Raw genomic sequence first — 24,254 nt, 5'->3', positions numbered from 1 at the left:
AAATATGTTCCAAAAATAAAATATTTTTAACAAAAAGTTTCTGTGGCTTTTATGTTGTTCCTTCCAAACTGCTTTCCAATATGTGAATAGTGATGGGTTAAGCTGTACTATCCTTTCCAGTTTGGCAAATAAAGACTGTTCATAAGCATCTGATTTTCCTTTCTTAAGACATAGAGTATTTTTACCTAGATGTCTGCCTTTTTCAAGTGTATATATTTCTCCCCTTGAATGAGGGTTGTATGCCAGTTTAATCCTTCTGAGAGAAAGAAGATTCGAGTTAAGAAAACCTTAAATTAGAAGATACAGCTATGTGGAAAAACCATTACATGTCAAAGTTAGTGGTAAAGCAGTGCGTGTTAAATTAAGATATAAAGGAAGAAAAGTAATATTAAAAATTAGTAAACTGATTTATGTCCTATTTTTAGTCTAGCAAATTAAATGATACAGATATTCTCATTTAATATCTGTCCTGGTAGAGCACTGAATTTTCTGTAAGAAGTTCTCAAACTTGTATGGTAGAGTGCCTCACGCTTTTCAGAGTATTTCTTTGTACTTGATAACTTTTCAGAGCTTTCAACATAATATATAGCACATGAGTCCCACAGTGACTGAAACAGACAGAACAAGTGATCAATTTCCAACTAAAGATGAAAAACTGGGGTCCACAGTGCTTCTGAGGGATGTTTTCAAGGTTATATGGCAACTTAGTTACATTAACTCTGCAAATTCAAGAAAACCAAGGGGTAAATTAATTAAAACTTTGTTAGCATTAGTTCAGCCTCCTGCAGTCCTAAGGTCTGTGTATGAATCTTAAAGGCATTTGTCGTATTTTGTATCATCATCTTCATGTCCGTACATCACGTACATTCTGTCTAAGTAAGGAGATAGTTCTTAGGTGATGCTTGGGCCAGGCCAAGAGGAAAATAAGTAATAGGTTTTTAAGAGTTTTTAGGGTATTTTTGAATTTTTGAGCCATAGCCCTTGTCTTCAACTGAAGGGAGAGGACAGTGGAAAGAACAAGAGCCTACTTGTTTTGAATCCAACTACTTACTAGCTTTTGTGTCTTTGGGCAAATTAGTGTACTCTGGATCCTTGATCCCTAATATCTAAAATAGGGTATTCCCACCTCTGATTTCTAAGGATTGAATGAAATATACATAAAGCCTTAGTTTTCTTCTTCTAGCCTTTGAATCAGTTACCCCTAAGGGATGTAAAAAGGAATTTTTAATCACATCTTCTTTTCTGTCCTCCCTCTGTTTATCCCATGTTTAAATAGTGATTGCAGTAATGTACAGTGGTGGCATCAGTGAATTCCCCCTTCTCCTTCATGTTTTCGTTTTCAGAGGGTTAGTTGCTAATCACGTGGCCTTCTTCATCTGTATCGTTTAGATGATGTGTCAGTATTTGGGGGATATTTTTAAGCTGACATAAATGTCACTGTTCCTGCCTGCTTTTGTTTTTTTCCTTTCACAGAGGATCTTCAAATGCTTCCTTAAAGGAAGAGGAATGTAAAGAGCCTTTGCTCTTCCATTCTGGGGATCACTACCCCTTATCTGATGGAGACTGGTCCCCTTTAGACAAGTAAGTATTTTCGAAATTTTTAAGTTTCTTAAAGGAAAGATACATGAAATAGTTTTTCTGTTATTTGACTAAAATATTTCCCATTTCTCTTATGCAGTAGAGGAACAGAATGTGTACTTTTAAATACAGATCTTTTTCTCTCAATAATTATTTTGTTCTTAAACTTGATCTGACTTATTCTCACAATGTTGGTCTGTCTAGATCTATATAATCACATAGAATTTGGCCCTCTTCAATTCTTAAATTATAATCTTTTAGTGTCAGCTGTTAACTGTAGCTGTGGATAATACTGTGAAGAAACGTGCAGTCACTTTGTTCAAATCCAGTTTGTCTCACATTAGTGATGTTAATCTAGCCCGTCTTTCCATGCATTTCCTCTCCTGTAAAGTTACCTTTCTCATTGATTTCTTGTGAGAATCAAATGGGATAATGCATATACAGTGTTTACAGAGGACCCAGCAAGTCGCAAGTCCTCGATAAGTACTAGTTGGTATTGTTTTTATTATTATTAAAGAACTAAAGAAGAAATAATTGACATTCCCTTCAATAGAGTCTTTATATCTGCAGGAAAAAGCTAATATATTCAGACTTACATTTCTTTTAATCTCTTGAGCTCAGCAAGACTGAGGTTCCTGACTTTAAAGTCGTCACATTTCTTTGTCCTTTGTCTGCAGCCCCTATTCCCCGACGGCAGTGTGCCCTAAGAGCGATTCAGAGCTAGAGGTGAAACCCGCCGAGAGCCTGCTCAGATCTGAGTCCCACATGGAGTGGACGTGGGGCGGGTTCCCAGAGTCCACCAAGGTAGTAGGGTTTACTTGCCTGTGGAGTGTGTCCGGTTAAAAATGTGTGGGGGGTCCCTTGTCCATGAGTAAAGGGGCAGGGCAATTTCTGAGCGAGCTCACGTGAATATAAATGATGGTAGTGCCCTCATCTGGTCACATAAATAAATCCAGATTTAACATTTTTTATTACATTTGCACTATGTGTTGACAGCAAAAGGAGTCCAGCGTTATTTTGTGTGTTTTTATTTAGTAAACAATGTTGATTGTTAATTAACATTTTAATAAGGAAAATTTTAAAGGTACCTAAAGGAAACTAATATTTCCACACTGAAATTTTAAACAGGAAATTGATTATGAAAGCTTTTTGCCAACTCATAATGAAAGGAGAAAAAATTGGAAAGATATATTTCTTGAGACAGAAAATGTTTAGACCCTCTATTTAATTTAGTTTTTTAAAAATATACATTTTGGTTATATGTGTGATTGCATTGAGCCTTGACTGCCCACTTGAACTCTATTTTAAAAGAGCCTTGGGGCTGGCCCTGTGGCTTAGCGGTTAAGTGCGCGCGCTCCACTACTGTTGGCCCGGATTCGGACCCCGGGTGTGCACCAACGTACCGCTTCTCCGGCCATGCTGAGGCGGCGTGCCACGTACAGCAATTAGAAGGATGTGCAACTATGACATACAACTATCTACTGGGGCTTTGGGGAAAAAAAAAGGAGGAGGATTGGCAATAGATGTTAGCTCAGAGCCGGTCTTCCTCAGCAAAAAGAGGAGGATTAGCATGGATGTTAGCTCAGGGCTGATCTTCCTCACACACACAAAAATAATAAAAATAAAAAATAATAAAATAGCCTTGAGGTAGACCAACCAGGGCTAAATTTTCATGTAGTACTCAACTTTTCTCCATCAAAATGAATATTCTCTCTTTACATATGTAAAAATTGTCATATTTCCTCAGTCCTCTCCAATGTTTCTTCATAGTAGAACAATTATAAATATAACTCTTTTATAAATATGATATTGAACAAAATACAGTTACTAGTTTTTTCCACTTTACTGAAATATTTCTCACATACGAAATATGTTAACTGAATGTGTTAAGTTATAAATAAAATGAACACATTTACCTACATCCAGCTTAAGAAATAGATTGTAACAAACACCTTTGAAAGTAGTTTAATTTTTAAACAATTCAACTTTTTTAGGTCAGCAAAAGAGAGAGACCTGACCATCATCCTAGGACGGCTACGATTACTCCATCAGAAAATACCCATTTTCGGGTAATTCCCACTGAGGACAGCCTCATAAGTGATGTTGAAAAGGATGCTTCCATGGGAGAAACGGTCTGTACCATTGTGAAACCCAAACCCAGAGCCCTGTGTAAGCAGATGAGCGATGCTACTGGAGCTGCAGAACTTCTCGAACCTCTCCTTGAGCCTCCTCCGATCTCATCTATGTTAGATGCGGACCACCTTCCTAACCCCTCGTCAGTGGAGGCTCCATCAGAATCAAAACCAGCAGCTAAAGTAGACTCGCCGTCAAAGAAGAAAGGTAATCATTGCTGTAATTTGGCATCAGGTGCTCTAAATTTAGATGGTAAATTATTTCAGCGTTTCAGATAACATGTGATGGCTAGCTTTATATTTGTGTTCCCTGATCAGAACCTCTCGCACACTGTTGGGATTGCTTATTTAACATGGCTCCCCCTGCTCTGCAGGTTCCTCTGGAGCAGACTCTGACTTCCTCCCTGCGCTCTCCCTGCTGTTACTCAGTAGGCCCTTGAGAAATATTTATTGAAAAAATAAACAGAAGTGTTCAGATCAGTTAATGAGTAAAATTAACCACTTTATTGACAAGGTGTGTCAATAAAGTGAAACGGAATCCTCAAAAATTATATGATTAAACAGAAAAAATTAGATAAGAGAAAAATGTTTTCACCTGAGACATCTGGTTAGTTGAGGCCAAATTAAGTACTTTTTTGCAATAATATGGGATGTAAATAAATGTACACAAATTATTAGTAAATGTTCTCTTCTTTCATTATTTCCCTCTAAAACAGAAGATAGAGTCTAACTCTTGGCTCAACATTTCCGTCTCACTTTTAGAATACAAGTTGAATAAATCAGAACATTCTTACCATTTAAAAATATAAAGTCATCCATTGATACTTGGTACAGGAAGAGCCAGAACACACTCACTATCTGAACATTGGCCTTTGGCCCTATTTTTAGGGAAGGTTTCACTTCCTAAAAATACCCATTGTAACATATTGCCAAATACCTACTTCACTTTTTAAAAAATTCTAACACCAAAGGTTAAATAATCACAAACTGGCTTAATAAATATCCACTCCAGGCATAGACCTTCATGGTCACTCAGAAATAATTTATTTAAAAGAAATGAGTTCAACTGTCACAGGTATATGTGGCCAAATGTGATCTTTCAGCTGATGATCCAGCTTAACTTGGTACCTGTTCTTTCACAGCTTGGCACTTCTGAAACCAAAGACCCATAACCATGTGTTGTACTCTAAGAAATGTGAAGAGGGAAAATCCAATTTTCAGGGTGAAAATTTGGTTTTAATCTAGGAAATAAGGACCCCCATTCTTAGCCCATAGTGACCGCTAGGGGAAATAATGACCCTTAATCTTATAGCACGTAGTGTAGGGACTGACTAGACATAGGAACACTGAGGGGTTTCCCCCATTCGTTTGGCCTCATCCCCTGCCCCCCAAACTTTTTATTATGAAACTTTTTATACATATTTGCTTTCTCTCTCCCTCCCTCTTTCTTCTCTCTGTCCCTCTCTCCACTCACACACACACAGATTTTTATTGTAAGCCATTTGGGAATACGTTGCAGGCATTATGATGAATACTCCAAGATACACCTTCTAAGAATAAGAACCTTCTGCCTATAGCCACAGTACCATTGTCATCTTGAAGAAGCCATATTCATATTCATGTTTCCTCAAATGTACCAAGAATAGTTTTTTAGCTGTTTCTTTTTTTCCCCAAACCAAGATCTCAAGGTTAACATGTTGCATTTGGTTTTCATATTTAATCTTTTTTATTTAGAACAGCTCCGTCCCCCCACACACACACTCGCTCACTCTGTCATACACACACTCCCCCACTACCCTTCTCTCCCTCTCTCCACCCACTATACTGACCTTTGGAAGAGCTCAGCCAAGGGTCTTGTATCCTTTCTCACATTCTGAATGTATCTGACTATTTTCTTTGTGGTGACATCCCCATGTTTCCTTAGATTGGAGGTTGGCTCTCAAACTGCACTGTCTAATAGGAATGTAATATAAGCCACGTGTGTAATGTTAAGTCTTCTCACATTAAAAAAGTACAAATAAACAAGTAACAGTAAATTCAGTAATATATTCTAAGCCAGTAAACCCAAACTATTTATAATTTTAACGTGTAATCAATATAAAAATTATCGAGACATTTTACATTTTCTATAGTAAGTCTTGGAAATCTGGTGTGTGTTTTATACATTTTTTTAACACATTTTACATAACCTCACTTCAGACTAGGACAGTTCAGGTGCTCAGTAGCCACATGTGGCTGGTGGCTACTATAGGGGGCAGTACAGATCTAGAGGCTTAGATTTGGATTAAATTTTTTTTTTTTTTTTTTTTGGTGAGGAAGATCAGCCCTGAGCTAACATCCAATGCCAATCCTCCTCTTTTTTCTGAGGAAGATTGGCCCTGGGCTAACATCTGTGCCCATCTTCTCTACTTTATATGGGATGCGGCCACAGCATGGCTTGACAAGCGGTGCGTCAGTGTACGCCTGGGATCCGAACCTACGAACCCTCAGGCCGCCGAAGCGGAACGCGCGCACTTAACTGCTGTGCCACCGGGCTGGCTCCAATATTTTTTATTTTCTGAAGATTACTGTATGAGATATATTGGGTACTTCATATTGCATCTTATAATGTCCCACCCTTAATGATTCTAAATGTGATCGTTTGATTAAGGTATTGCCTGCCAGATTTATCCATTGTAAAGGATTTTTGTTCTTTTGCAAGCAGAAGGTCATGCGTGGTAATACTTTGGCACCATGTGACTGTCCTGTTCCCCAACAGCCTTTCCTTTATTAGAACAATGGTTTCTCATTGCCGATGATTTCATCAAGTTTGGTCATTCTTGTTCATACTATAAATATAAAAAAACTTTATCATCATGTAAATGATTTAAGGGCTAGGATTATTCACGTGACAGCAAACGAAAGAATGAGTAGATTAGCATATGTTCATTGAGCAGCTGTTATGTGTGTAACACTGAATTTCTCTTCCGTTGACATGAATGGTTGAGAACCAACACGAGTGAAAAGGTTAGTTAACACCTTTAAAATAAAATGCAGTTCTAATCATGGTCAGTTTTATTGTTTGCAAATCTTTGTTTTCGTGCAGAGTTGTCAATGAAGAATAAGCAAGTTCTTGTCTCTGATGTGTTTTTCTTATAAAACAGGTGTCCACAAGAGAAGCCAACACCAGGGACCTGATGATATTTACCTGGATGACTTAAAGGCTCTAGAACCTGAAGTTGCAGCTCTCTATTTCCCTAAAAGGTAGTGTATTCTTTGTATATTGAAGGATGAACAGCTCTAAAATATCTAGCTATTTCTAGAACAAAACATTGTATCTGAGAAAAAGGAGCAAGATGATGGTGTCCTTTAGCTAAGTCAGATGATTGCTTCAGATTTTGGAAAATTCAGAAATTGTGCGTTTGTTCTTCAGACTATAGTGATTTGAAACTAATCATTTACCTATTTAATAAGAAGAAATTTTCAGTGCAGTGAGAAAAGGTGCATTGAACCTACATAAGGGTATACTAGTGGATCTGACTTCAGATTAGCACTTAGAGTCATTAATGCAAACTCACCATGCTTGGGAAAATTCATTAGCATTTATTTTATTTATTATGTGTTTTAAAGGTAACATATCTTTATTCGAAAACATTTTATGGAGAATGCCTTCACTCCTTCAGTGAGTCTGAGCTCCCGGGCTTTTTTGAACTTGGGCCTGGGTCTGATGAGGCACCGTTCCAGCTGGCCTGTGCACCCCACATTCCCTAGAGCTCGCCCCCACTGTTACACTCCCCCGCCTCCCTCACAGGTTTCCCCTTTGAATAACTCTAAAACCTCAGATATGGTATACTTGTGCTGTTTTCCCAAGTTCATTTCCATTCTTAGGGAAATTCCATTATGATACTCTATGATTACAAAAAACAATTTACTTTTCCCCATGGAAAGTATGGCATGAATATAGAGTCATAGGCAGACATAATTAAACACTTGTAAATAAATTATTGAAAGACATTTCATTAAGTTCTTATTTAAAATAGAAAAATGAGATTGACATGAAGATATTTAAATTTTTTATAGATATTTTTAGAAGGTCCTTAAAACTCTGTCCCAACTCTCTGCCCTAAATTTGTCTCCAGTACCTACTTCATATAAGTAATAGTTGGATTTTTAGGGTGAGAAAACTGAAACTGCTCCATTTTTTGTTAAAATGTAAGCTGTCTTCAAATTGTCACTTTCTTTCAGATTTCCTAGTCCTAAATCATTTATTTACTTTGGTGTTCCTAAGCTAGATTTCTTAGTTTCCCTTTTAAAAAATGGGGAGAGTGACTAATGCAATGGAACCTTGCTGTGCTCTGTTAGAATTTGACTGTGGAGGGTCACTGCCCATTCACCAAGTAAGCTTCTTACCTCATGAATGAATTATTTCTTGAGACATTTCATAAATACATAAAGATAGTGAGACTGTTGTAATGCTTTCAAGCATTTATTTTGTTATTAGCATGATCGTTGTCATTTTGACTAAATATCCTGTATTTGTAGTTATAGCTAAACTTTGTTATAAATTACATTACTCTCGTGGATTTGGCAACATGTTGAGTCAAGTGGCATCCTCCGTGTGTTTAGAAGTTACACTGGTTAGGGTAACACTAGCTGCTCTAACTGATAAAACTCCAGATCTCGGTGGCTTACCACAACACTAGTTTATTTCTTGCTCATGTGACATTCCAGTGCTGGTGCTTGGTGGGAGGCCTTGCACACAGAGATTCAAGAGCACACGCTCCTTCCATCCTGAGGCTCCACCACCCCTTAGGGCCCCGACGGAAAGGAGAGAGGATCGCACAGGGGAGCTTTCAGGGGCCAGGCTGGGGAAGGGCACGGCGTACCCCTTCTGTCCACGTCTGACAACTTGGTCACGTGGCCACACCTGACTGTAAGGGGACCTGGCTGTGGGCCCAGGAGCAAGAGGAGACGCATGTTTGTGAACACACAGCAGCCTTCTGTTTGCATTTTACCCGGGGGTCCGCCCTGCCCCTCAACCCCAGCATAACAACAGGTTCTGCTGCTTCACATGGGCTTTGGCTTTCACCATTTCCAGTGAGGAGAACTTTCTGTTGTTCCACTTCATCTCAGTATTGTGGTATGGGTATACATTGCCATTAAGAGAGAAAATTTCCAAAAACAAATCTTTTGTTGGTTCAAATGCAAACGTAATAGCTTTTGAAACATTTTCCTTTATGACATATCTGTACTTTGCTGCCACCTACTGCTCAAATTTGAGATTTTTCTAAAGATCCTGTAATTCGATTGAATTGCATACAGTGATCACATACGTTAAATATACTGGCTTTTTGAATAAAAGAATTTGAAAATTCTAGAACAGTATCTCAATGTGACGTTAAATATCCTTCAAAGGGTATAGAGCAGTAAACATTCGTGATTAAGAGACTTAAGGTTCCATTTCCATGTTCTTTTTCTCTCAAATTTATGTTCCATTACAGAAAGTTTCCCTTAGGATCACTTTCCAAAACCTGGCTCTGTGCCTTATCATCCAGAAAAGTGAAAATACTGAATAAGCGCATCTTCAGTCCTGGCCCTCACTAGTGTCAGAACAGTTTTCTCTAGTTTATTTCTCAATACAGTTCTTCAAGGTGGGGGTCTAGCCTCCTGAAATTTTTATCTTGCTTAACTTCTTTGTTCTGTTTTGTGAAATAGCAGATGAATTTAGAAAAGACGTGTTTTTAAAAATAATACAGCCTTGGACTACAGTAATTTTGTACAGGATGTATATGTACCACAGCTTTTTCTAGAAGTTAGGATCAAAACGTTTCCAAACATCAGATTTTTCTTAATTACTCTGTCATTTTCATCATGGAAATGTAAATAAATGCTTGTAACTCTTTTACTCTTTTAATTAAAATCAGAAAGGCCATAATTGAAAAGTTTGCATTACTGTGAATGACTAAAGTGATTTTTGTGATACATTTACTGTATTCACAGTTAATTCCTCAGTAGTGCTATTAGGTTATTTATTTCTAATGTCATTTATGATATGATTCTGAACACTACCTAAGAAAAGCGATGTCTGATTGTTGGTCGATCTGTTCCTTTTTAAAGGGGGTATGTTATTTGGTTTGAGCCCCCAGAGAACCATGTGGTAAGCTAGAAGAACAAGAAGTTGTAATAAGGCAAATCCTTTTCTCCCCGTCCCCTCCCACAGTGAATCAGACCCTGTCTCCAGGCAGTGGCCCGAGTCTGACACGCCCTCTGGCTCCCAGTCCCCACAGTCCGTGGGAAGCGCAGCTGCCGATAGCGGCACTGAGTGCCTCTTGGATTCTACCATGGACTTGCCCGACGTCACCCTCTCCCTTTGTGGGGGCCTCAATGAGAACGGAGAAATTTCTAAAGGTACACCAGGTGGTTGTGCCCTGCCTTCACTTGAGAAAGCAGCCGGGTCATCACTCGATAGAAAACCTGCTGTTTAGCCATTGCAGGGTATTAAATTCTTTAATGATTTTGTGCAGGTAACAGGTGATCTCCTTTAATGTCAGACCTCTAGCCCCTCCTTTAAGGTACCTCATGTGGGGTGACATTACATATAAGTGGCTTGGGGGAGGGAGGGTGCCTTGAAGGCTCTCATTTCACATTAAGAGGTTGAGAGTTCTCAGGCCGCCCTGTTTGCTGAGCCAAGGTCAACTCACACTGTGTTGTTTTCTCGTCTGTAAAGTTGTTGAAATATTTGTGGGACTGGGCTCCAGCTGTCTTCCTGGAAAGCACAGGGCCTTAGACATGAGCGTAGGGCCTGAAGTTGTTGAAAATTGATTATCTGCTAGTAAATGTTCTTTCTGGCAAAAAGTAGGAGGGATTACTCTCTGTCGCAGTCTTGAGAGTTGGCCTGGGAGAGTAATTTGCTCAAGAGAAAGGAAGGAGCTTATTTAGCAGAGGTGGTTCAGACGCCTCCGCTGTGGGCTGAGCACCCGTGTGTGTCTGTCCCAGGTTCTTCGGTCTATTTGGTTTTACTTTCCTTTGTAAACTAAACCCTTCTTAATATTTCCTCTATTTGGCTGGTGGCCCTTGAATGATTTTCCTCTAAGGAAAGGTTTTCTTTCCGTGGCTAGCATCATCTTTTGTCTTCTGTCACCCTCAGAGCAGCTGATGGCCTGCGTGTGGCAGACTGCATGCCCTGAGCCTTACAGCTGTGCTTTCCCAAATCTTCTTTCTAGGGTCACAAGGTGCTCGTTATGCCTCTTTCTTCTCCATTTCTTAATTCTATTTGTTTTCTTTTTTGCAAGAAATTGTGTTATAGCCAATGGTTTCTTCTGAGGACAAAATTAAATAGGTCACATTCTTATTATAATGCTCATAATCCCTCACTTAAAATATAGGTGTTGGGGGGGGATGGAAAATATACAATTTATATGCACTCTAAAATTTATATTTTTTTAAAAATATATAACTTAGGTAGAATCTGTTATTGGAAGAGGCAGAAATGGCAAGTAAAAGTAAATAATATACAAATTACCGGGAGGAACAATCCCAGTGAGAAATTTCTGTTAGCCTGGATCTCCTAGAGTGTAGGTTTAGGAACAGGGTACAGAAATTCATGCAAAACCCTCATTCATTCTGAAAAAACTTGGGATTTATTTCTAGACAGACTCCAAGACAAATTCTGCTGTGTGTGAGTTTCTTTCTCCAAGCAATTGTAAAACATTTTGATTATTCGTTCTAATGTAACTTGTGCTTAAAGCTGTGAGACCCCCATGAATATTCACCAGTTATGCAGTTGCCTGCCAGTAAAGAGTTCCTCCCTTTGATGAGAATGAAACTCACAGTTCTCATTAGTTATAGAGTGTGTGTGTGTGTGTGTGTGTCTTCATGTCTTCCTCTCTCTCTGGCCACATCTGTAATCTATTTTCCTAAACGTCTCTGGCATATCCCTTTCTCCTGTTTTTGTTTTGTTTTGTTTTTTACACTGGGGGAGGAGTGGTGGAAGAGGGAGAGGATAAAAAGGAATTGTTCTTTCTTGTCCTAGAAAAACAAAGTGTCTGATGTTTTGCTTTTGATGGATATAAAAGTAGTTTTTTTAAAAAAGGACTTATTTTGTCCTATAGTCCTGTCAATGCAGAGAGCATTGTGATAATCTCATATGGGAGTTTGTGTAATCTCTAACCAAACGGATCATTATTTTACATTGCAGAAAAATTCATGGAGCATATCATTACTTATCATGAATTTGCAGAAAACCCTGGACTTATAGACAATCCTAACCTTGTAATACGGATATATAACCGGTAAATACACTCTTGCTTTTATAATTGTTAAATACTCTTGCTGGGTTTTTTTCCAAGTGCTCTTTTTAACTATCTCAGTTTTTCTTGCTATAAAATATGCCATCTCCTATAAATGAGCTTAATGGGCAACGACTTGGACGTGAAAGTGAAGCCTTAACTTTATTTTTAAATAAGGCCTTGAAATGTTACTCTGTTTTATATGTTTTACTGCTTTTCTGTTCTGTTCAGAGAAGTTTGGCTTAAAGCAAAGATTATTCATGTGACAAAAAATTTAGCGGATCATCTTTTCATTGAAAAGAATAAGGAATTTTCTGTAACTTCTACCCTCCTCCTCCTCTCCTCTTTTCTCCCTTCCTCCCCCACTTTGTATCCCTCTTCTCTCTCGTGCTCTCCTCTCTCTGTGTAATGGTTTTGCACAATTTTTATTTCTCACAGTTACTATAACTGGGCTTTGGCTGCTCCCATGATCCTTAGCTTGCAAGTGTTCCAGAAGAGTTTGCCTAAGGTGAGATGGTCTGCCATTTGTTGCCTTTTCAACAGTATCTACCGCATATAGTACTTAGAAAAATCCATGTGTTCATATTTCTAAACTGGGTACTGTTCAGAGTTTTAAGTTTTATTTAATATTATTAAAGATCCAAAGAGTTCTACGTGCCTACTCAAATTATCTCATGCCCAAAATCTAGAAAATTAGCTGGGCTGCCACATCTTTGTCATTTTTACTAGATATTTATACCAGTTTCTGATTGTATGTAAAAGTTGAGAGATTTTACTAATTGTTAGTTAAATATAGAATGAATGAAAAAAAAGTTTCTTCTCATTAATATGGAAAGAAGCAGCAAGAAGAGAGTCATGTGGCCACCAGAAGCATGATATCATTGTGATTTGGTCAGATGAGGGCTAGTAAACCTGCTGTGCACAACCTAAAGGTTTGCTTTGAATCTGTCCACCAAGAAGACATCATCAGCCTGGTTAGTCCTCATAACTCATGAGAACCATGTTTTCCAAGGGTGGAGAAGTGAGAGCAGCCCACCCCCAGCCCCTAAGGGGGCTGCTCCTACGTAGCCGACTACCCATCTCATACCACAGGATGCCACGAAGCCATGCTGCCACAAAAGAGGACACCGTCCATCTTTCAGAGGAGTTCAACACTCTGGAGGAGTTTGGGAGCATTACTCACATTCCATAATAAGGCACCATCCTGCAGGCTAATGTAGAAAGTTGTTGGGTGCTTTGTGATTGACAGGTTGCTAGACTAACTCAAGTTGATTGTTTTAAGGCCACAGTCGAGTCCTGGGTCAAAGATAAGATGCCAAAGAAATCTGGTCGCTGGTGGTTTTGGCGTAAGAGAGAAAGCATGACGAAACAGGTAACTGATCTGGAGGTAATCCTTCCTGTGGGCTGAAAAGAAGGGCATCTTTCATTTCTTCAAAAAACCTTTTTGCCAAGCACAAGAAAGTCAGTTTGGGCTATATAATGCTCTTCTACAATCATTATAGTCACAATTTTGGAACAGTTAATGTTCAAGTTCTATGCTAGATCTTTACATATGTTACTCACACCTTTACTGCAGCCTGACAGTGTAGATGTTTGAGTTCTCGTTTCATAGGTCAGGAAACTGGGGCGCGAAGAGGGAAGCAGCTTGACAGCGAGGGCACAGAACTAGGTGGAGCTGAGGGGTGGAGCTAGGGTTGGGCCTGGGGTCCCCCTCCAAAGCCTGTGCCCTTTCCCCTTCCCTGCCAGCGTCCCAGTGTCTTGAGAATGTGGGCCAGAGTGTTATATTTTGTGACTTGAAATGGAGCTCTTTTTAAAATTTTTACTTCTGGCTTTGTAGTGCAGCTTTCTGTGCAGCAGCAGATGACTTCTGTCTCAAGTTTCTGTCCTTTGGATCAAACGAGAAAGTCTGTTTCTTGAGCATTGTTAAGTTGTGGATTAAGAAGGCAGTTTTGCCTGTTTCTGGAGAGGGCTGCTGATGAATTTTTGCTTGCCAGTAGGGGGAACAACTGCACGTTGCCGTTAACTGTCTTACTGTTTTAGCTGCCGGAGACCAAGGAAGGGAAGTCGGAGGTGCCGCCGACCAGTGACCTGCCGTCGGGCGCAAAGGAGCCGGCTGGTGGCAGGTGGGGTGCCTGTCCCTCCTCCTTGCTCACAGCGCGCGGGCCACCCCTGCTTTGGCCATTGTATTCAAGTTGATTTGGGCAATTTTTTTTTTTTTTTAAGGAAGATCAGCCCTGAGCTAACATCCGTGCTAATCCTCCTCTTTTTACTGAGGAAGACCAGCTCTGAGCTGACATCTATTGCCAATCCTCCTTTTTTTTTTTTTTTCTTTCCCCCTCAAAGCCCCAGTAGATAGTTGTATGTCATAGTTGCACATCCTTCTAGTTGCTGTATGTGGGATGCGGCCTCAGCATGGCCAGAGAAGTGGTGCATCGGTGCGTGCCCGGGATCTGAACCCGGGCCGCCAGTAGTAGCGCACACTTAACTGCTAAGCCACGGGGCCGGCCCTGGGCAATTTTGTTTAATTCTTAGTCAGAAACATCTTTCTGCTGTGGACGTGTGGCTTGTTTGTGCCACTCAGTTAGCAGATGATAACTTATGTTTTTCTAAAAAATATTATCAGCTTAGAGGAGTAAATATGCTCATCACTGCTTCTGAAATACCTTGCTCCCTCCTGGAGCCACGGAATCAGATGCCTGTGAAATGCAGGCCTCTGAGGGGATCTTGAAGGGTCTTAAGATGTGCTGCCCCTGGAGCTCCTGCCCCCTTGCTTCCAGTCAGGTGCAAAAGGAGATGTAAAAGAGAATCTCAAAATGGGTGTGGGTTCATTTCATTTCTTGGAAGAAGTAGCACCTGTTCGTACATTGGCTTGACTGGCCCTGAGAGGAGGTGCCACCAGATACCCCATTCTTGTCTCTGCCATCCTGTGCTTTCCCCAGTCATATGCTTTCTTCTCCTGCCATCCCCTGACTCGTTAATTTAGTAGTCTAAGCCTGAGCATTCACTTTCTCACTCTTTACCCTCTTCTTTTAAAAGGAGCGTGTAAAATCTTTCTTGTTAGTTTTTTAGATCAGTATAAGCAATTATATTTTCCACAATTTACATCTTTTGAAACATACATATTCTTTTCAACAAGGTATTAGACCTAGTGGCATTCACTGGTCATGGCAGAGAAGGACCAGTCACGGCCAGAAAGTAACTGCCAGCCAATCTCGAGCCAGGGGGAAGGTGGCTTGTCACTGCGTGATATGGATATTCAGGCCTGGGAAACAGGGAACAGCTCTGCCCATCCCTAGAATGGATTTAGGATCTTTTTCTTTTCTTGATCCTAAATGAAGAGCTCTCATCAATAAAACACCTTGCTGCCTCTCCAGTAACTGGGTTGATGTTAAATAGGCTGGCCGAGGATGACTCGTCGAGTGACGAGGGATCACAGGAGCTGGAAGAATCGATCAAAGTGGACCCCATCCCCACAGAGCCCCCAAGCCGCTGCAGCACCACCTCATATAAGAAGTCTCTTCGACTCTCCTCGGACCAGATTGTAAGTCGTGTGTCATCCTGGGGATCCAGTCGGATTGTCTTAGTAACTGTTGAATCGGACTTGCTTCCTCTTCTGTCCACCCAGTGCGAAGCTTACGTGCACTGCATAGTGTGTGGTCATGTAAATGCTCACATAAAGTAGAACAGCATCCCCCACGCCCAGGGACCACCGGGATCACCTGGGAAACCTGGGACACAGCTGCCCCACTGCCCCAGACCTCCCACCTCAGTATCTGGGAGAGAACCGAGGAATCTGTATTTTTAACCTGTTTCCCCAGTGAATCTTACACAGCCAGCCCAGCACTGGGCCATGTACTATCTCTTAGGAGCCACAACAATAGAGAAATGACATTTTCTTATTAAGACACAATTTCCCCTTTCCTGTTTGTTTCCCGCTCCCTGACTTGCACCTGTTTTCAGTGTGAAATGGTCTTGCTGTGCCCCAGGGCAGTCTCAGGTATGCAGGAAGAGCAGAGAGGGTTTGTGTTCTGGGGGATTAGAAAAGTCTCTTGGAATCTCGAAACACTGTTCAGGCCACGTCTCCCTCAGCCCAGCTTCTTGTGAGCCAGCCGTCTGCACAGCACTGGGCTAGGTATGTGCTCATGCGACAGAAACCATCCTGCCTTGAGCTGCGGTTCTGGAACACCGACGGGTGTTTTATAAATATTCAGACTCTGTTCCAAACTGTATGTTTTCAGCTGATTTTCTTTTTCTCTCTTATTAGAGTTATCATATTTATGTATTTCTTTCCGTTCTTTATACATTCACACACACACATATACATTTATATATTTTTTTTAGAGATTAGGATCGTTTTTCACGTAACATTCTCTCTTAAGCAATCTCTCAGTGACTACATATTACTGGAAAATGTGACTTTTAATTGTTGCGTATAATTCCACCAAAGTGATTTACCATTTTCAAAATTCTCCCTCTTTAATTTTCTTTATTCTTTTACTTTTTATCAAAGGCAAAACTGAAGCTCCAAGATGGCCCAAATGATGTTGTTTTTAGTATTACAACCCAATATCAAGGTACCTGCCGCTGTGCAGGGACCATTTACCTATGGAATTGGAATGACAAGATCATCATTTCGGATATTGATGGAACAATAACCAAGTAAGCAGGAGCAGTGGTGGGTGGCAGGGAGGGGAAGCACAGGTCAGTGTGTGGTGGGGGGTGCCTTGCCCAGCACTTGGCCCTTGGCCACTCCCAGGAGTGTTTTTTAAACTATATGCACTGAGACGTCCTGAGTGCAGTCCACACGGCGTCATTTTATGGATGGAGGAGGTGGGTGGAGCCCTACAAATGTAACATCAAAAATAACTTTTGGGGGCCAGCCATGTGGTAGAGTGGTTAAGTGCGTGCGCTCCGGTGCGGCAGCCCAGGGTTCACCGGTTCGGATCCCAGGTGTGCACCAATGCACTGCTTGTCAGGCCATGCTGTGGTGGCGTCCCATATAAAGTAGAGGAAGATGGGCACAGATGTTAGCCAAGGGCCAGTCTTCCTCAGCAAAAAAAGAGGCGAATTGGCATGGATGTTAGCTCAGGGCTGATGTTCCTCACAAAAAAAAAAATAATAATAACTTGTGGGGCCAGCCTTGTGGCGTAGCAGTCAAGTTTGCGCATTCCACTTCAGTGGCCTGGGTTCGCTGGTTCAGATCCTGGGCGTGGTCCTACTCACTGCTCATCAAGCCGTGCTGAGGCAGCCTCCCACAGAGAAGAACTAGAAGGACCTACAACTGGGACATACAACCATGTAGTGGGGCTTTGGGGAAAAAAAAGAAAAAGAGGAAGATTGGCAACAGATGTTAGCTCAGGGCCAATCTTGCTCAAAAAAAATAAATAACTTTTGGAAGGATTTAGTTATTTGGTCTCAATTCTGGTGTTAAAAAAAGACTAAGAAGCTGTTGAGATTAGGGAGGAGAGAAAGAGGATGTGTGGTTGTAAATGATCTCTGAAAATGAACACCTAGCTCTCGTGTCTGATTGTGCTTGAGGAAGTTCCTTGGTGGGTGTATTTGCAGGGACAGCCTCTCTGTTGAAGGAGCCGTGACACGATCTCCCCTATAGAGTGTCACCCGACCCCCTCCACCCAGTGCTTTTTGGCTGCTAGTATTGAACTAAACAGGAAAACACTGGGGTTTATGTGCTCGATTCCTGATACCTTTTCCTTTCTCTACCCTCTTAGGTCTGATGCTTTGGGACAGATTCTTCCACAGCTGGGTAAAGACTGGACTCATCAGGGTATAGCGAAGCTCTACCATTCCATCAACGAGTAGGTATCCTGTCCCATGGGTCAACACACTCTAGTGAGCTAGCGTTTTGCTTTAAGAACTATAGAAAAAGAGCATACTTCAAGCCCATGGAAACTGTTCATAATCCAGCTACTCCTGTTCTTCTTTCTCACTTCCTTCCTATAGCCTCGCACAGAGAAGAGTGGCAGCCACCACATAGGGAACGTGAGCTGTGTGCCAGGCGTTACGTTCTGTGTTTAACCTATATGGTCTCATTCTCACAATGCAGTGAGTTTTAGGCACTACGTGTATCTATAGTTATAGCCACAATTGGGTTTTTTTAAGCTATAATTTAACAAGAGAGCTGATTTTCTTTTTTATTAATTGAGTATTTTTGAATTGTATTTTGTTGATAGTACAATTCAAAAGGTAAAATGATAATACCTTCAGAAAGGTAACATAGGTAATACACGTGTGCATGGGGGAAACATTTCATCCTCTCTGTCAGAGAAAACAATGCTCTGGTCTTTGTGGGACCCTAATACATACAAGTTAAATTTATTTGAAAAATTAGAGTGTCTTACGCATTAGGTGAGAATGCCGTAATATAAATATGTCAGTTACCCAGATATAATTTTGCTACTTGTCTTAACCGAATAGTTTGCATTCTGCAAATTGTCTTTATAAATAAGATCCTCTGTATCTTTACTTTAAAGCAGATAATTTAAAGATAGTCCAAGACTTTTGTCTGTTGTATATTCTGGCTTTTATGGACTAGATGCTGAAGATACACCAATGCTTGTAAATTTAACGTAATCCCTAGTTGCATATACTTCTGTTTTTCCCTGTGGCATTTTCCCTGAAAAGGTGAGATCTTTATAATCCTAACTACTTTCCTGTTAAATTCAAGAATTTGATTTTCACAGTAAGAGGAGCTTTATTTGGATCTTTTAAAAGAAAAGTGCTTTTTTTCCCTTTCGTCAAGGCACGTCTGCTAAACAGGACATGTTCTCTTTCAGGAATGGCTACAAGTTTCTGTACTGTTCTGCCCGTGCCATTGGCATGGCCGACATGACCCGTGGCTACTTGCACTGGGTCAATGACAAGGGCACGATCTTGCCCCGGGGCCCTCTGATGCTGTCCCCCAGCAGCTTGTTCTCGGCCTTCCACAGGTACATCTCCAGCGGGCAGCCGCACTGCGTGCATGTTTGTGTGTGTGCGTGCGTACGTACGTCAGGCTCATGGGAAGGGTTTGTATCTGTTTGCGAGCTTCTGGGTCTCCTGGTTCTTTGGCTCCCCCATAGCGTTCCTCCTCACACAGCTCACCTGGTCTGTGTCAGACATGGTCAAGAAAAGTCACGTTATCAAGTGTTCTCCTTCCCTAAACCCGATCCCGTTGTCTTAGTCGTCACATTGACTGGCAAAGGAGGAGAAAGATACCAGTTACAAAGGATTAAAAAAATTGGGTGGTTGTGAGCATTAAAATCTTTTTAGGACCACACACCAGGGAAAACTACCATTCTGAATTTGGTGATTGTATTTTTTTTCTCTAGGGAAGTAATAGAAAAGAAACCAGAAAAGTTCAAAATTGAGTGTCTAAACGATATCAAGAATCTGTTTGCCCCATCTAAGCAGCCCTTCTATGCTGCCTTTGGAAACCGTCCAAATGTAAGTGTCTCCTCTGGGCTACACGTTCGTGGTGGGTAACGTCCAGAGAAATGTCCTTTTTAAAGTATAGGTATGTCATAATTCCAAACCAACTGTATGAGCAAAATGAATATCTGTCCTGCTTAATGGGTTTTCTCTTTATCTGTTTCAAATTTCTGCTGTTGGGGAGGTCCTGCAGGTGGAGATCTTTCCCAGAATTTGGTATATGACAAAGGGCACTTTCACTTTGTTTCTGTGGCTTCAATTCCACTTCCTCAGGCAGTTCTGACTCATGTTCTACGTAGTTCTAAGCCGTGTCCTTGGATCGGCCCAGAACCACAGCATGACTTCTTGCCCTTCATTAACGCTTCCCCGACCTGCCTCCTCCCCGGGCTGCAGAGGTGCTGCGTCCTGGCCTCTGGCAGGCAGTGGGGCCCTCTCCTGCTCCTCTCCTTGGCGCCCAAGTTTTCTGACTCCCCGAGCGCCCTCTGGGTTTGGCTCCACTGTTTAGTGTTGTCTAAAGCTCAGTTTCATGGCAAAGCTGCACGCTGCCCGGCTCCACATGTCTTCCGTGGGCAGTCTTCTGTTTATGCAGTTCTTGTGGCTCATGAGGAACCGGAGAAGCATCTCCTAATTTCTTCTCTCTGTAATCATCCTGTTTAATGTTTTCTTCTGCAGGATGTCTATGCTTACACGCAAGTTGGAGTTCCAGACTGCAGAATATTCACTGTGAACCCCAAGGGAGAATTAATACAAGAAAGGACCAAAGGAAACAAGTCATCGTAAGTGCGTTCCCATTTCTCAGCCTGGGGCCCTGCAGCCAGGGGTGAAGATGGGGACAGACAGATACTAAGGATCAGGCCCAGCTCGAGGTCTCAGAACCGTACCGTACCTGCCTTTTGGAGGCTTTCCTCCGTGCCTGTGTGTTTTCCCCTCTACAACAGCTGTTTAGGGATCACGGATTATCCTAGACTTTGAAGAGGGAGGCTGTGCCCTGCAGAGGGGTGTCTGTCTCAGATGCTACCGATTTGAGGAATCTGAATAACTAACTTAACAACCTGCAATCTCGTGCTCTTGGACCAACTTCAAAGTTACAGTGTGGCGTTTCTTCCCCAATCCCTTCTTCTAGGTATCACAGACTGAGCGAGCTCGTGGAGCATGTGTTCCCACTTCTCAATAAGGAACAGAATTCCGCCTTTCCATGCCCAGAGTTCAGCTCCTTCTGCTACTGGCGAGACCCAATCCCCAAAGTGGACCTGGACGACCTGGCCTGAGGCAGCACCTCGGGGGGAGGTCCTCAGTTACTCGCTTGGAAGCGAGAGAAAGGGACTGGCATTTCTGCTGGACAGAGGACACTGGGCTCTCCGAGCCACAAGCGTGGAACAAGACATGAGTTGCCGGGCGGGCACCAGCAGGGACTGAGAGAGCTCCTGGAGCTGGAGCTGCTGCCCTCCTGCACCTTCGCGGATCTGGCGGGGTTGCTGCAGCTCAGGGCCCCGGCGGGAGAAGGGAGGGGAGCTCAGACCTGAGGTTGGAGGCGCTGCACTCCTGTCACTGGTCCTGACACGCTGTGTCAGGTTGTGTACTGGGTGCTCCTTTAATTGAATAATTTAAAAGGAAGAAAAAAGAAGCTAAATAAGAGTGGACCAAAACATTGCGCAAAGTAAAGTGTTATATTTTCCACTGGGCAACTGAGAGTGTTTCTTTCTAAAACCAAGGCTTTCTTCAGAGTATCAGTCAGGGTCCACCAACTGCTGCAGGTCCAGTTAGTGATGTTGGATCAAACCGCCTGTGCACGTTCCTTCTCTGGGCTCCTCCTTCCCTGCCACACTGAAACAGGACGGCTGCTCAGCCGGGCTGGGTGGGGCCCCAGGGCCACTAATCCCAGCCCCACAAACATGGGCTTCTGGGGAAGAAAAGCCCCTTCGATCATCGCCTTCTCATCTGTGACTACTCCCTGATGAGAGACCCTTAGGTTATGTCTTGGACCTAGCCAGAAGAAACAGGTGTTGCCGGATATATTTGGTGTCTGTAAGAACTGTACTAACAGTGGGAGTTAGTTAAACAACAACAGCCCTGTTTTCAGGGAGGCCTTAGAAACGCAGATGTGCATACACGTTGGGTCCTGGAAGAGTCCTTTTCTGTGTCCCTCTGCCTGCAGCTCAGTTTCCCAGCCTGGTTGTAAGGAGCTCATGTCAGAGTCCGAGCAGACAGCACATGGAAGGGTTCTGTCTCATAAGCCCCTCCAGAGCTGTGGGAGCCTAGAGACGTCAGGCTGGGTGTTGGCATCACTCAGTATTAAAGTCAAGAGAACTTAGAGGCTTCCAGGGGACCAGAAATGACCAGACATAGGCCTCTGCTGGTGAGAACTCAGTGGGCCGAGTTCCAGAGCAGAGAGTGGGAGCCGCAGGTACAGGTCACCACTCGGGAAGGTCTCCATGTCCACCTCAGCTTTCCCCTGTACTTGTATTGAGAGTCTCCTAGTTTCAGTTTGCTTCACCCAAAATAATACTGATCTAGAGATGGAGAAATGGGGGCGGTTATTTTTCCAGATTGGAGAGTTGCAAGTCCCTGATGTAGTTCAGCGGTTTTCCTAGTGCTGTTGGATGCAGAGACGATGGTCAAGTCCCGTGAACGTGGTTCTCAGTAGGCGTGTTCCGGGAGGAGGAACGATACACACTTCCTCCCGTGCAAACCTTCCCACCTAAATAGTTCAAGGATTGCTTTATGAGTTCATTTATGTCAGTAGGTTAGAAAAGCTAGGCTATGTTTATTTGAAGTTCTGCCCAGTTAGTGAATTGAAGTCCTAGCAGAGCAGCATCTGTTGATCTCATAGATGTCATCATCATGTTCTCAACCGTATTTGCTTTAGAGGAAGAACGTGAGCTTTACGTGCTTGACCTGAGCTTAGCAGGGCTTCTTTGCCTATGTGCGGTGCGAAAAATCATATCCACCTTCTGTAGTTTTTCTTAGGTTGTCCTTGAAAGAGTTTTTGACTAGATGGTTTTTTTCTTGATAAGCTCTTTTCTCTGGACACAGGGACCTCGTTAGATGGTCCAGCCTAGGAACCCGGGTCTCCCTGCCCTGCGTTGAGGGTGATCCTTCTGTCCCCGTGTCCATAAGCACTAGACTTTGTAATTTTGTTGCTGCAGATTGATCCAGTGGGTACATGCGCTAATTAACGAGTCTTTTCCTTCTTTAAAGGAGTCCCTCTGGCTGAAAGTAGATGATTACTATTACTATATATAGTGTTATGAAAGTATTAAGTTTGTGCTGAAAATCCATTGCCATTTGGTACAAATGACATTTGTTCTTTCTGTGAAAGAGAGATGCCCTCGAGTGTGTTTGTACACAGATCCTTACGATGGTGAGTTAATGTGGAAGTGTTAGCCTCGTGCTGCTTTCAGTGATGGGCGGTATCACAGGGAGATTGCAGGCAGATTGGGCTCTTCTAAGTCCTCCTCTAGGCTGCTCCACTGGTGAAATGGCCATGGGCCCTTTCCCTCTTTCCAGTTCAGCCTAACTTTAGCATTTGCCTTGAAGTCCGCATGTTGAAGCTTGTGCGGCTATGGTGCCGACATCCGCATCTCTGGCAGGCGTTAGGAAGTAACACATGTAGGCCCGGAGCATGCAAACTCAGCCCCCGTGTATGAGTACTGTGTTTGCTGTGCTTAAAAAAATCTGCGTAGTTTTCAACTGGAAAAAGAAAAAACTAGTGTGATGGCCTAAAATGAAAGCTGCTGACAATCAGAGGGAGAACAGCTGAGGAACAACAGCCAGCTAAATGCCTGGGAAGTACTCACGCCCTGTAGTTGGCACCCCGCCCTCCTGGAGTGTGTTCTTGAAGGTGCAGGCAAGACCTTTTGAAAACAGGTAGAAAGTAAACTCTGTTTTCACAAGTTGGTGAATACAGACTCTTCCAGGGAATTTTATCATCTTTTTAAGTATCATCATGTTTACTCTGGGAATTCTTGTTTGTTTTCCCCTGTTTTGGAGCATGCTGGGTTTAATGAAATTAAGTTCTTGCTTAAAGTAACTGCTCTTTCCAGGTGAAAGCTACTTTTTTGGTTTGTATGGAAGGTAAGAAAGGGAGGGAGAAACTTTGCTCTTTTAATTTAATAATTACATTCGGTCTGTGATGAAGTATTTGATTATTAGACAGCAATGCCACTAATAAGTTTTAAGTTGTCAGAAATTAATTGTAAACATCAGTCCAGTACTCTTAGTTATGGCAAAGACAGTTGTCTTAAGATAAATGGCTCATATTTTGGTGCAGTGTTTGATGTTCAAAACAAAATGTTACAACAATAAACAAATGTAAACTGAATGCATTTGACTCTTCAGATGATTTAAACCATCTTTATACTCTTGCCAGAAATTGATAATTTCCATAAATTAGCATTTTGATCTTTGCTGACACTTAAGTTTGTCTACAGAAGGGACTTCTTTTTGGTGCTTATTTTTATAAAACCTGACTCCAGAAGTGAGGCTACACCCACAGGAACTAACCTCTTCACTTTGTAGGTTCTGCCAGGGAATGAGTCACTCATACATATGTAGTTTCTGTGTGTCTCACTGTTGTCCTCTGGGCTATGCCTGCCCCCCCCCCAGCCCTTCAGGGGTCCCCTGAGTGTCCTGCTCAGAGCCCTGCCCCCCCACCTTCACTAAACCCTTCCTCAGGGTGAACACTACTTAGTAATCCTGATGTCATCAGCATAGGAGAGTCGAGGTGATCTTGGATGAAAAACCACACGCCACATTTTATTTGAATGAGTGTCTTTATCCCCTCAGATCGCTGGGCCCTCCCAGACGCAGCACATGCTGAACACGTTGAATCCCAGCATGCCGTCCCGGA

At 42.2% G+C, this 24,254-nt stretch overlaps 1 protein-coding gene across 6 annotated transcripts in view; it reads left to right on the top strand.

Moving 5' to 3' along the window:
* LPIN2 (lipin 2) overlaps window positions 1–23,726 on the top strand; it is an 86,685-nt gene extending 62,959 nt beyond the window's left edge. For all 6 annotated transcript variants that reach the window (XM_087439056.1, XM_087439054.1, XM_087439053.1 and 3 more), the window contains exons 5-20: window positions 1,474–1,581; window positions 2,256–2,382; window positions 3,573–3,918; window positions 6,854–6,953; window positions 9,910–10,097; window positions 11,887–11,980; window positions 12,416–12,485; window positions 13,260–13,349; window positions 14,018–14,100; window positions 15,374–15,518; window positions 16,488–16,636; window positions 17,707–17,793; window positions 18,772–18,924; window positions 19,306–19,420; window positions 20,078–20,181; window positions 20,529–23,726. In XM_087439056.1, coding sequence (XP_087295182.1) covers window positions 1,474–1,581; window positions 2,256–2,382; window positions 3,573–3,918; window positions 6,854–6,953; window positions 9,910–10,097; window positions 11,887–11,980; window positions 12,416–12,485; window positions 13,260–13,349; window positions 14,018–14,100; window positions 15,374–15,518; window positions 16,488–16,636; window positions 17,707–17,793; window positions 18,772–18,924; window positions 19,306–19,420; window positions 20,078–20,181; window positions 20,529–20,673 — 2,104 coding nt within the window. In that variant the 3' untranslated portion in view covers window positions 20,674–23,726. The remainder of the gene's footprint in view (window positions 1–1,473; window positions 1,582–2,255; window positions 2,383–3,572; window positions 3,919–6,853; window positions 6,954–9,909; window positions 10,098–11,886; window positions 11,981–12,415; window positions 12,486–13,259; window positions 13,350–14,017; window positions 14,101–15,373; window positions 15,519–16,487; window positions 16,637–17,706; window positions 17,794–18,771; window positions 18,925–19,305; window positions 19,421–20,077; window positions 20,182–20,528) is intronic.
* Window positions 23,727–24,254: the final 528 nt, after the last annotated feature.

Source organism: Ceratotherium simum, chromosome 14 (assembly GCF_057802395.1).
Source record: "Ceratotherium simum simum isolate JZ-2026a chromosome 14, ASM5780239v1, whole genome shotgun sequence".
Taxonomy (NCBI): domain Eukaryota; kingdom Metazoa; phylum Chordata; class Mammalia; order Perissodactyla; family Rhinocerotidae; genus Ceratotherium; species Ceratotherium simum.
Note: the sequence above shows the minus strand (reverse complement) of the source record. Positions and strands in the feature narration are given on the sequence as shown.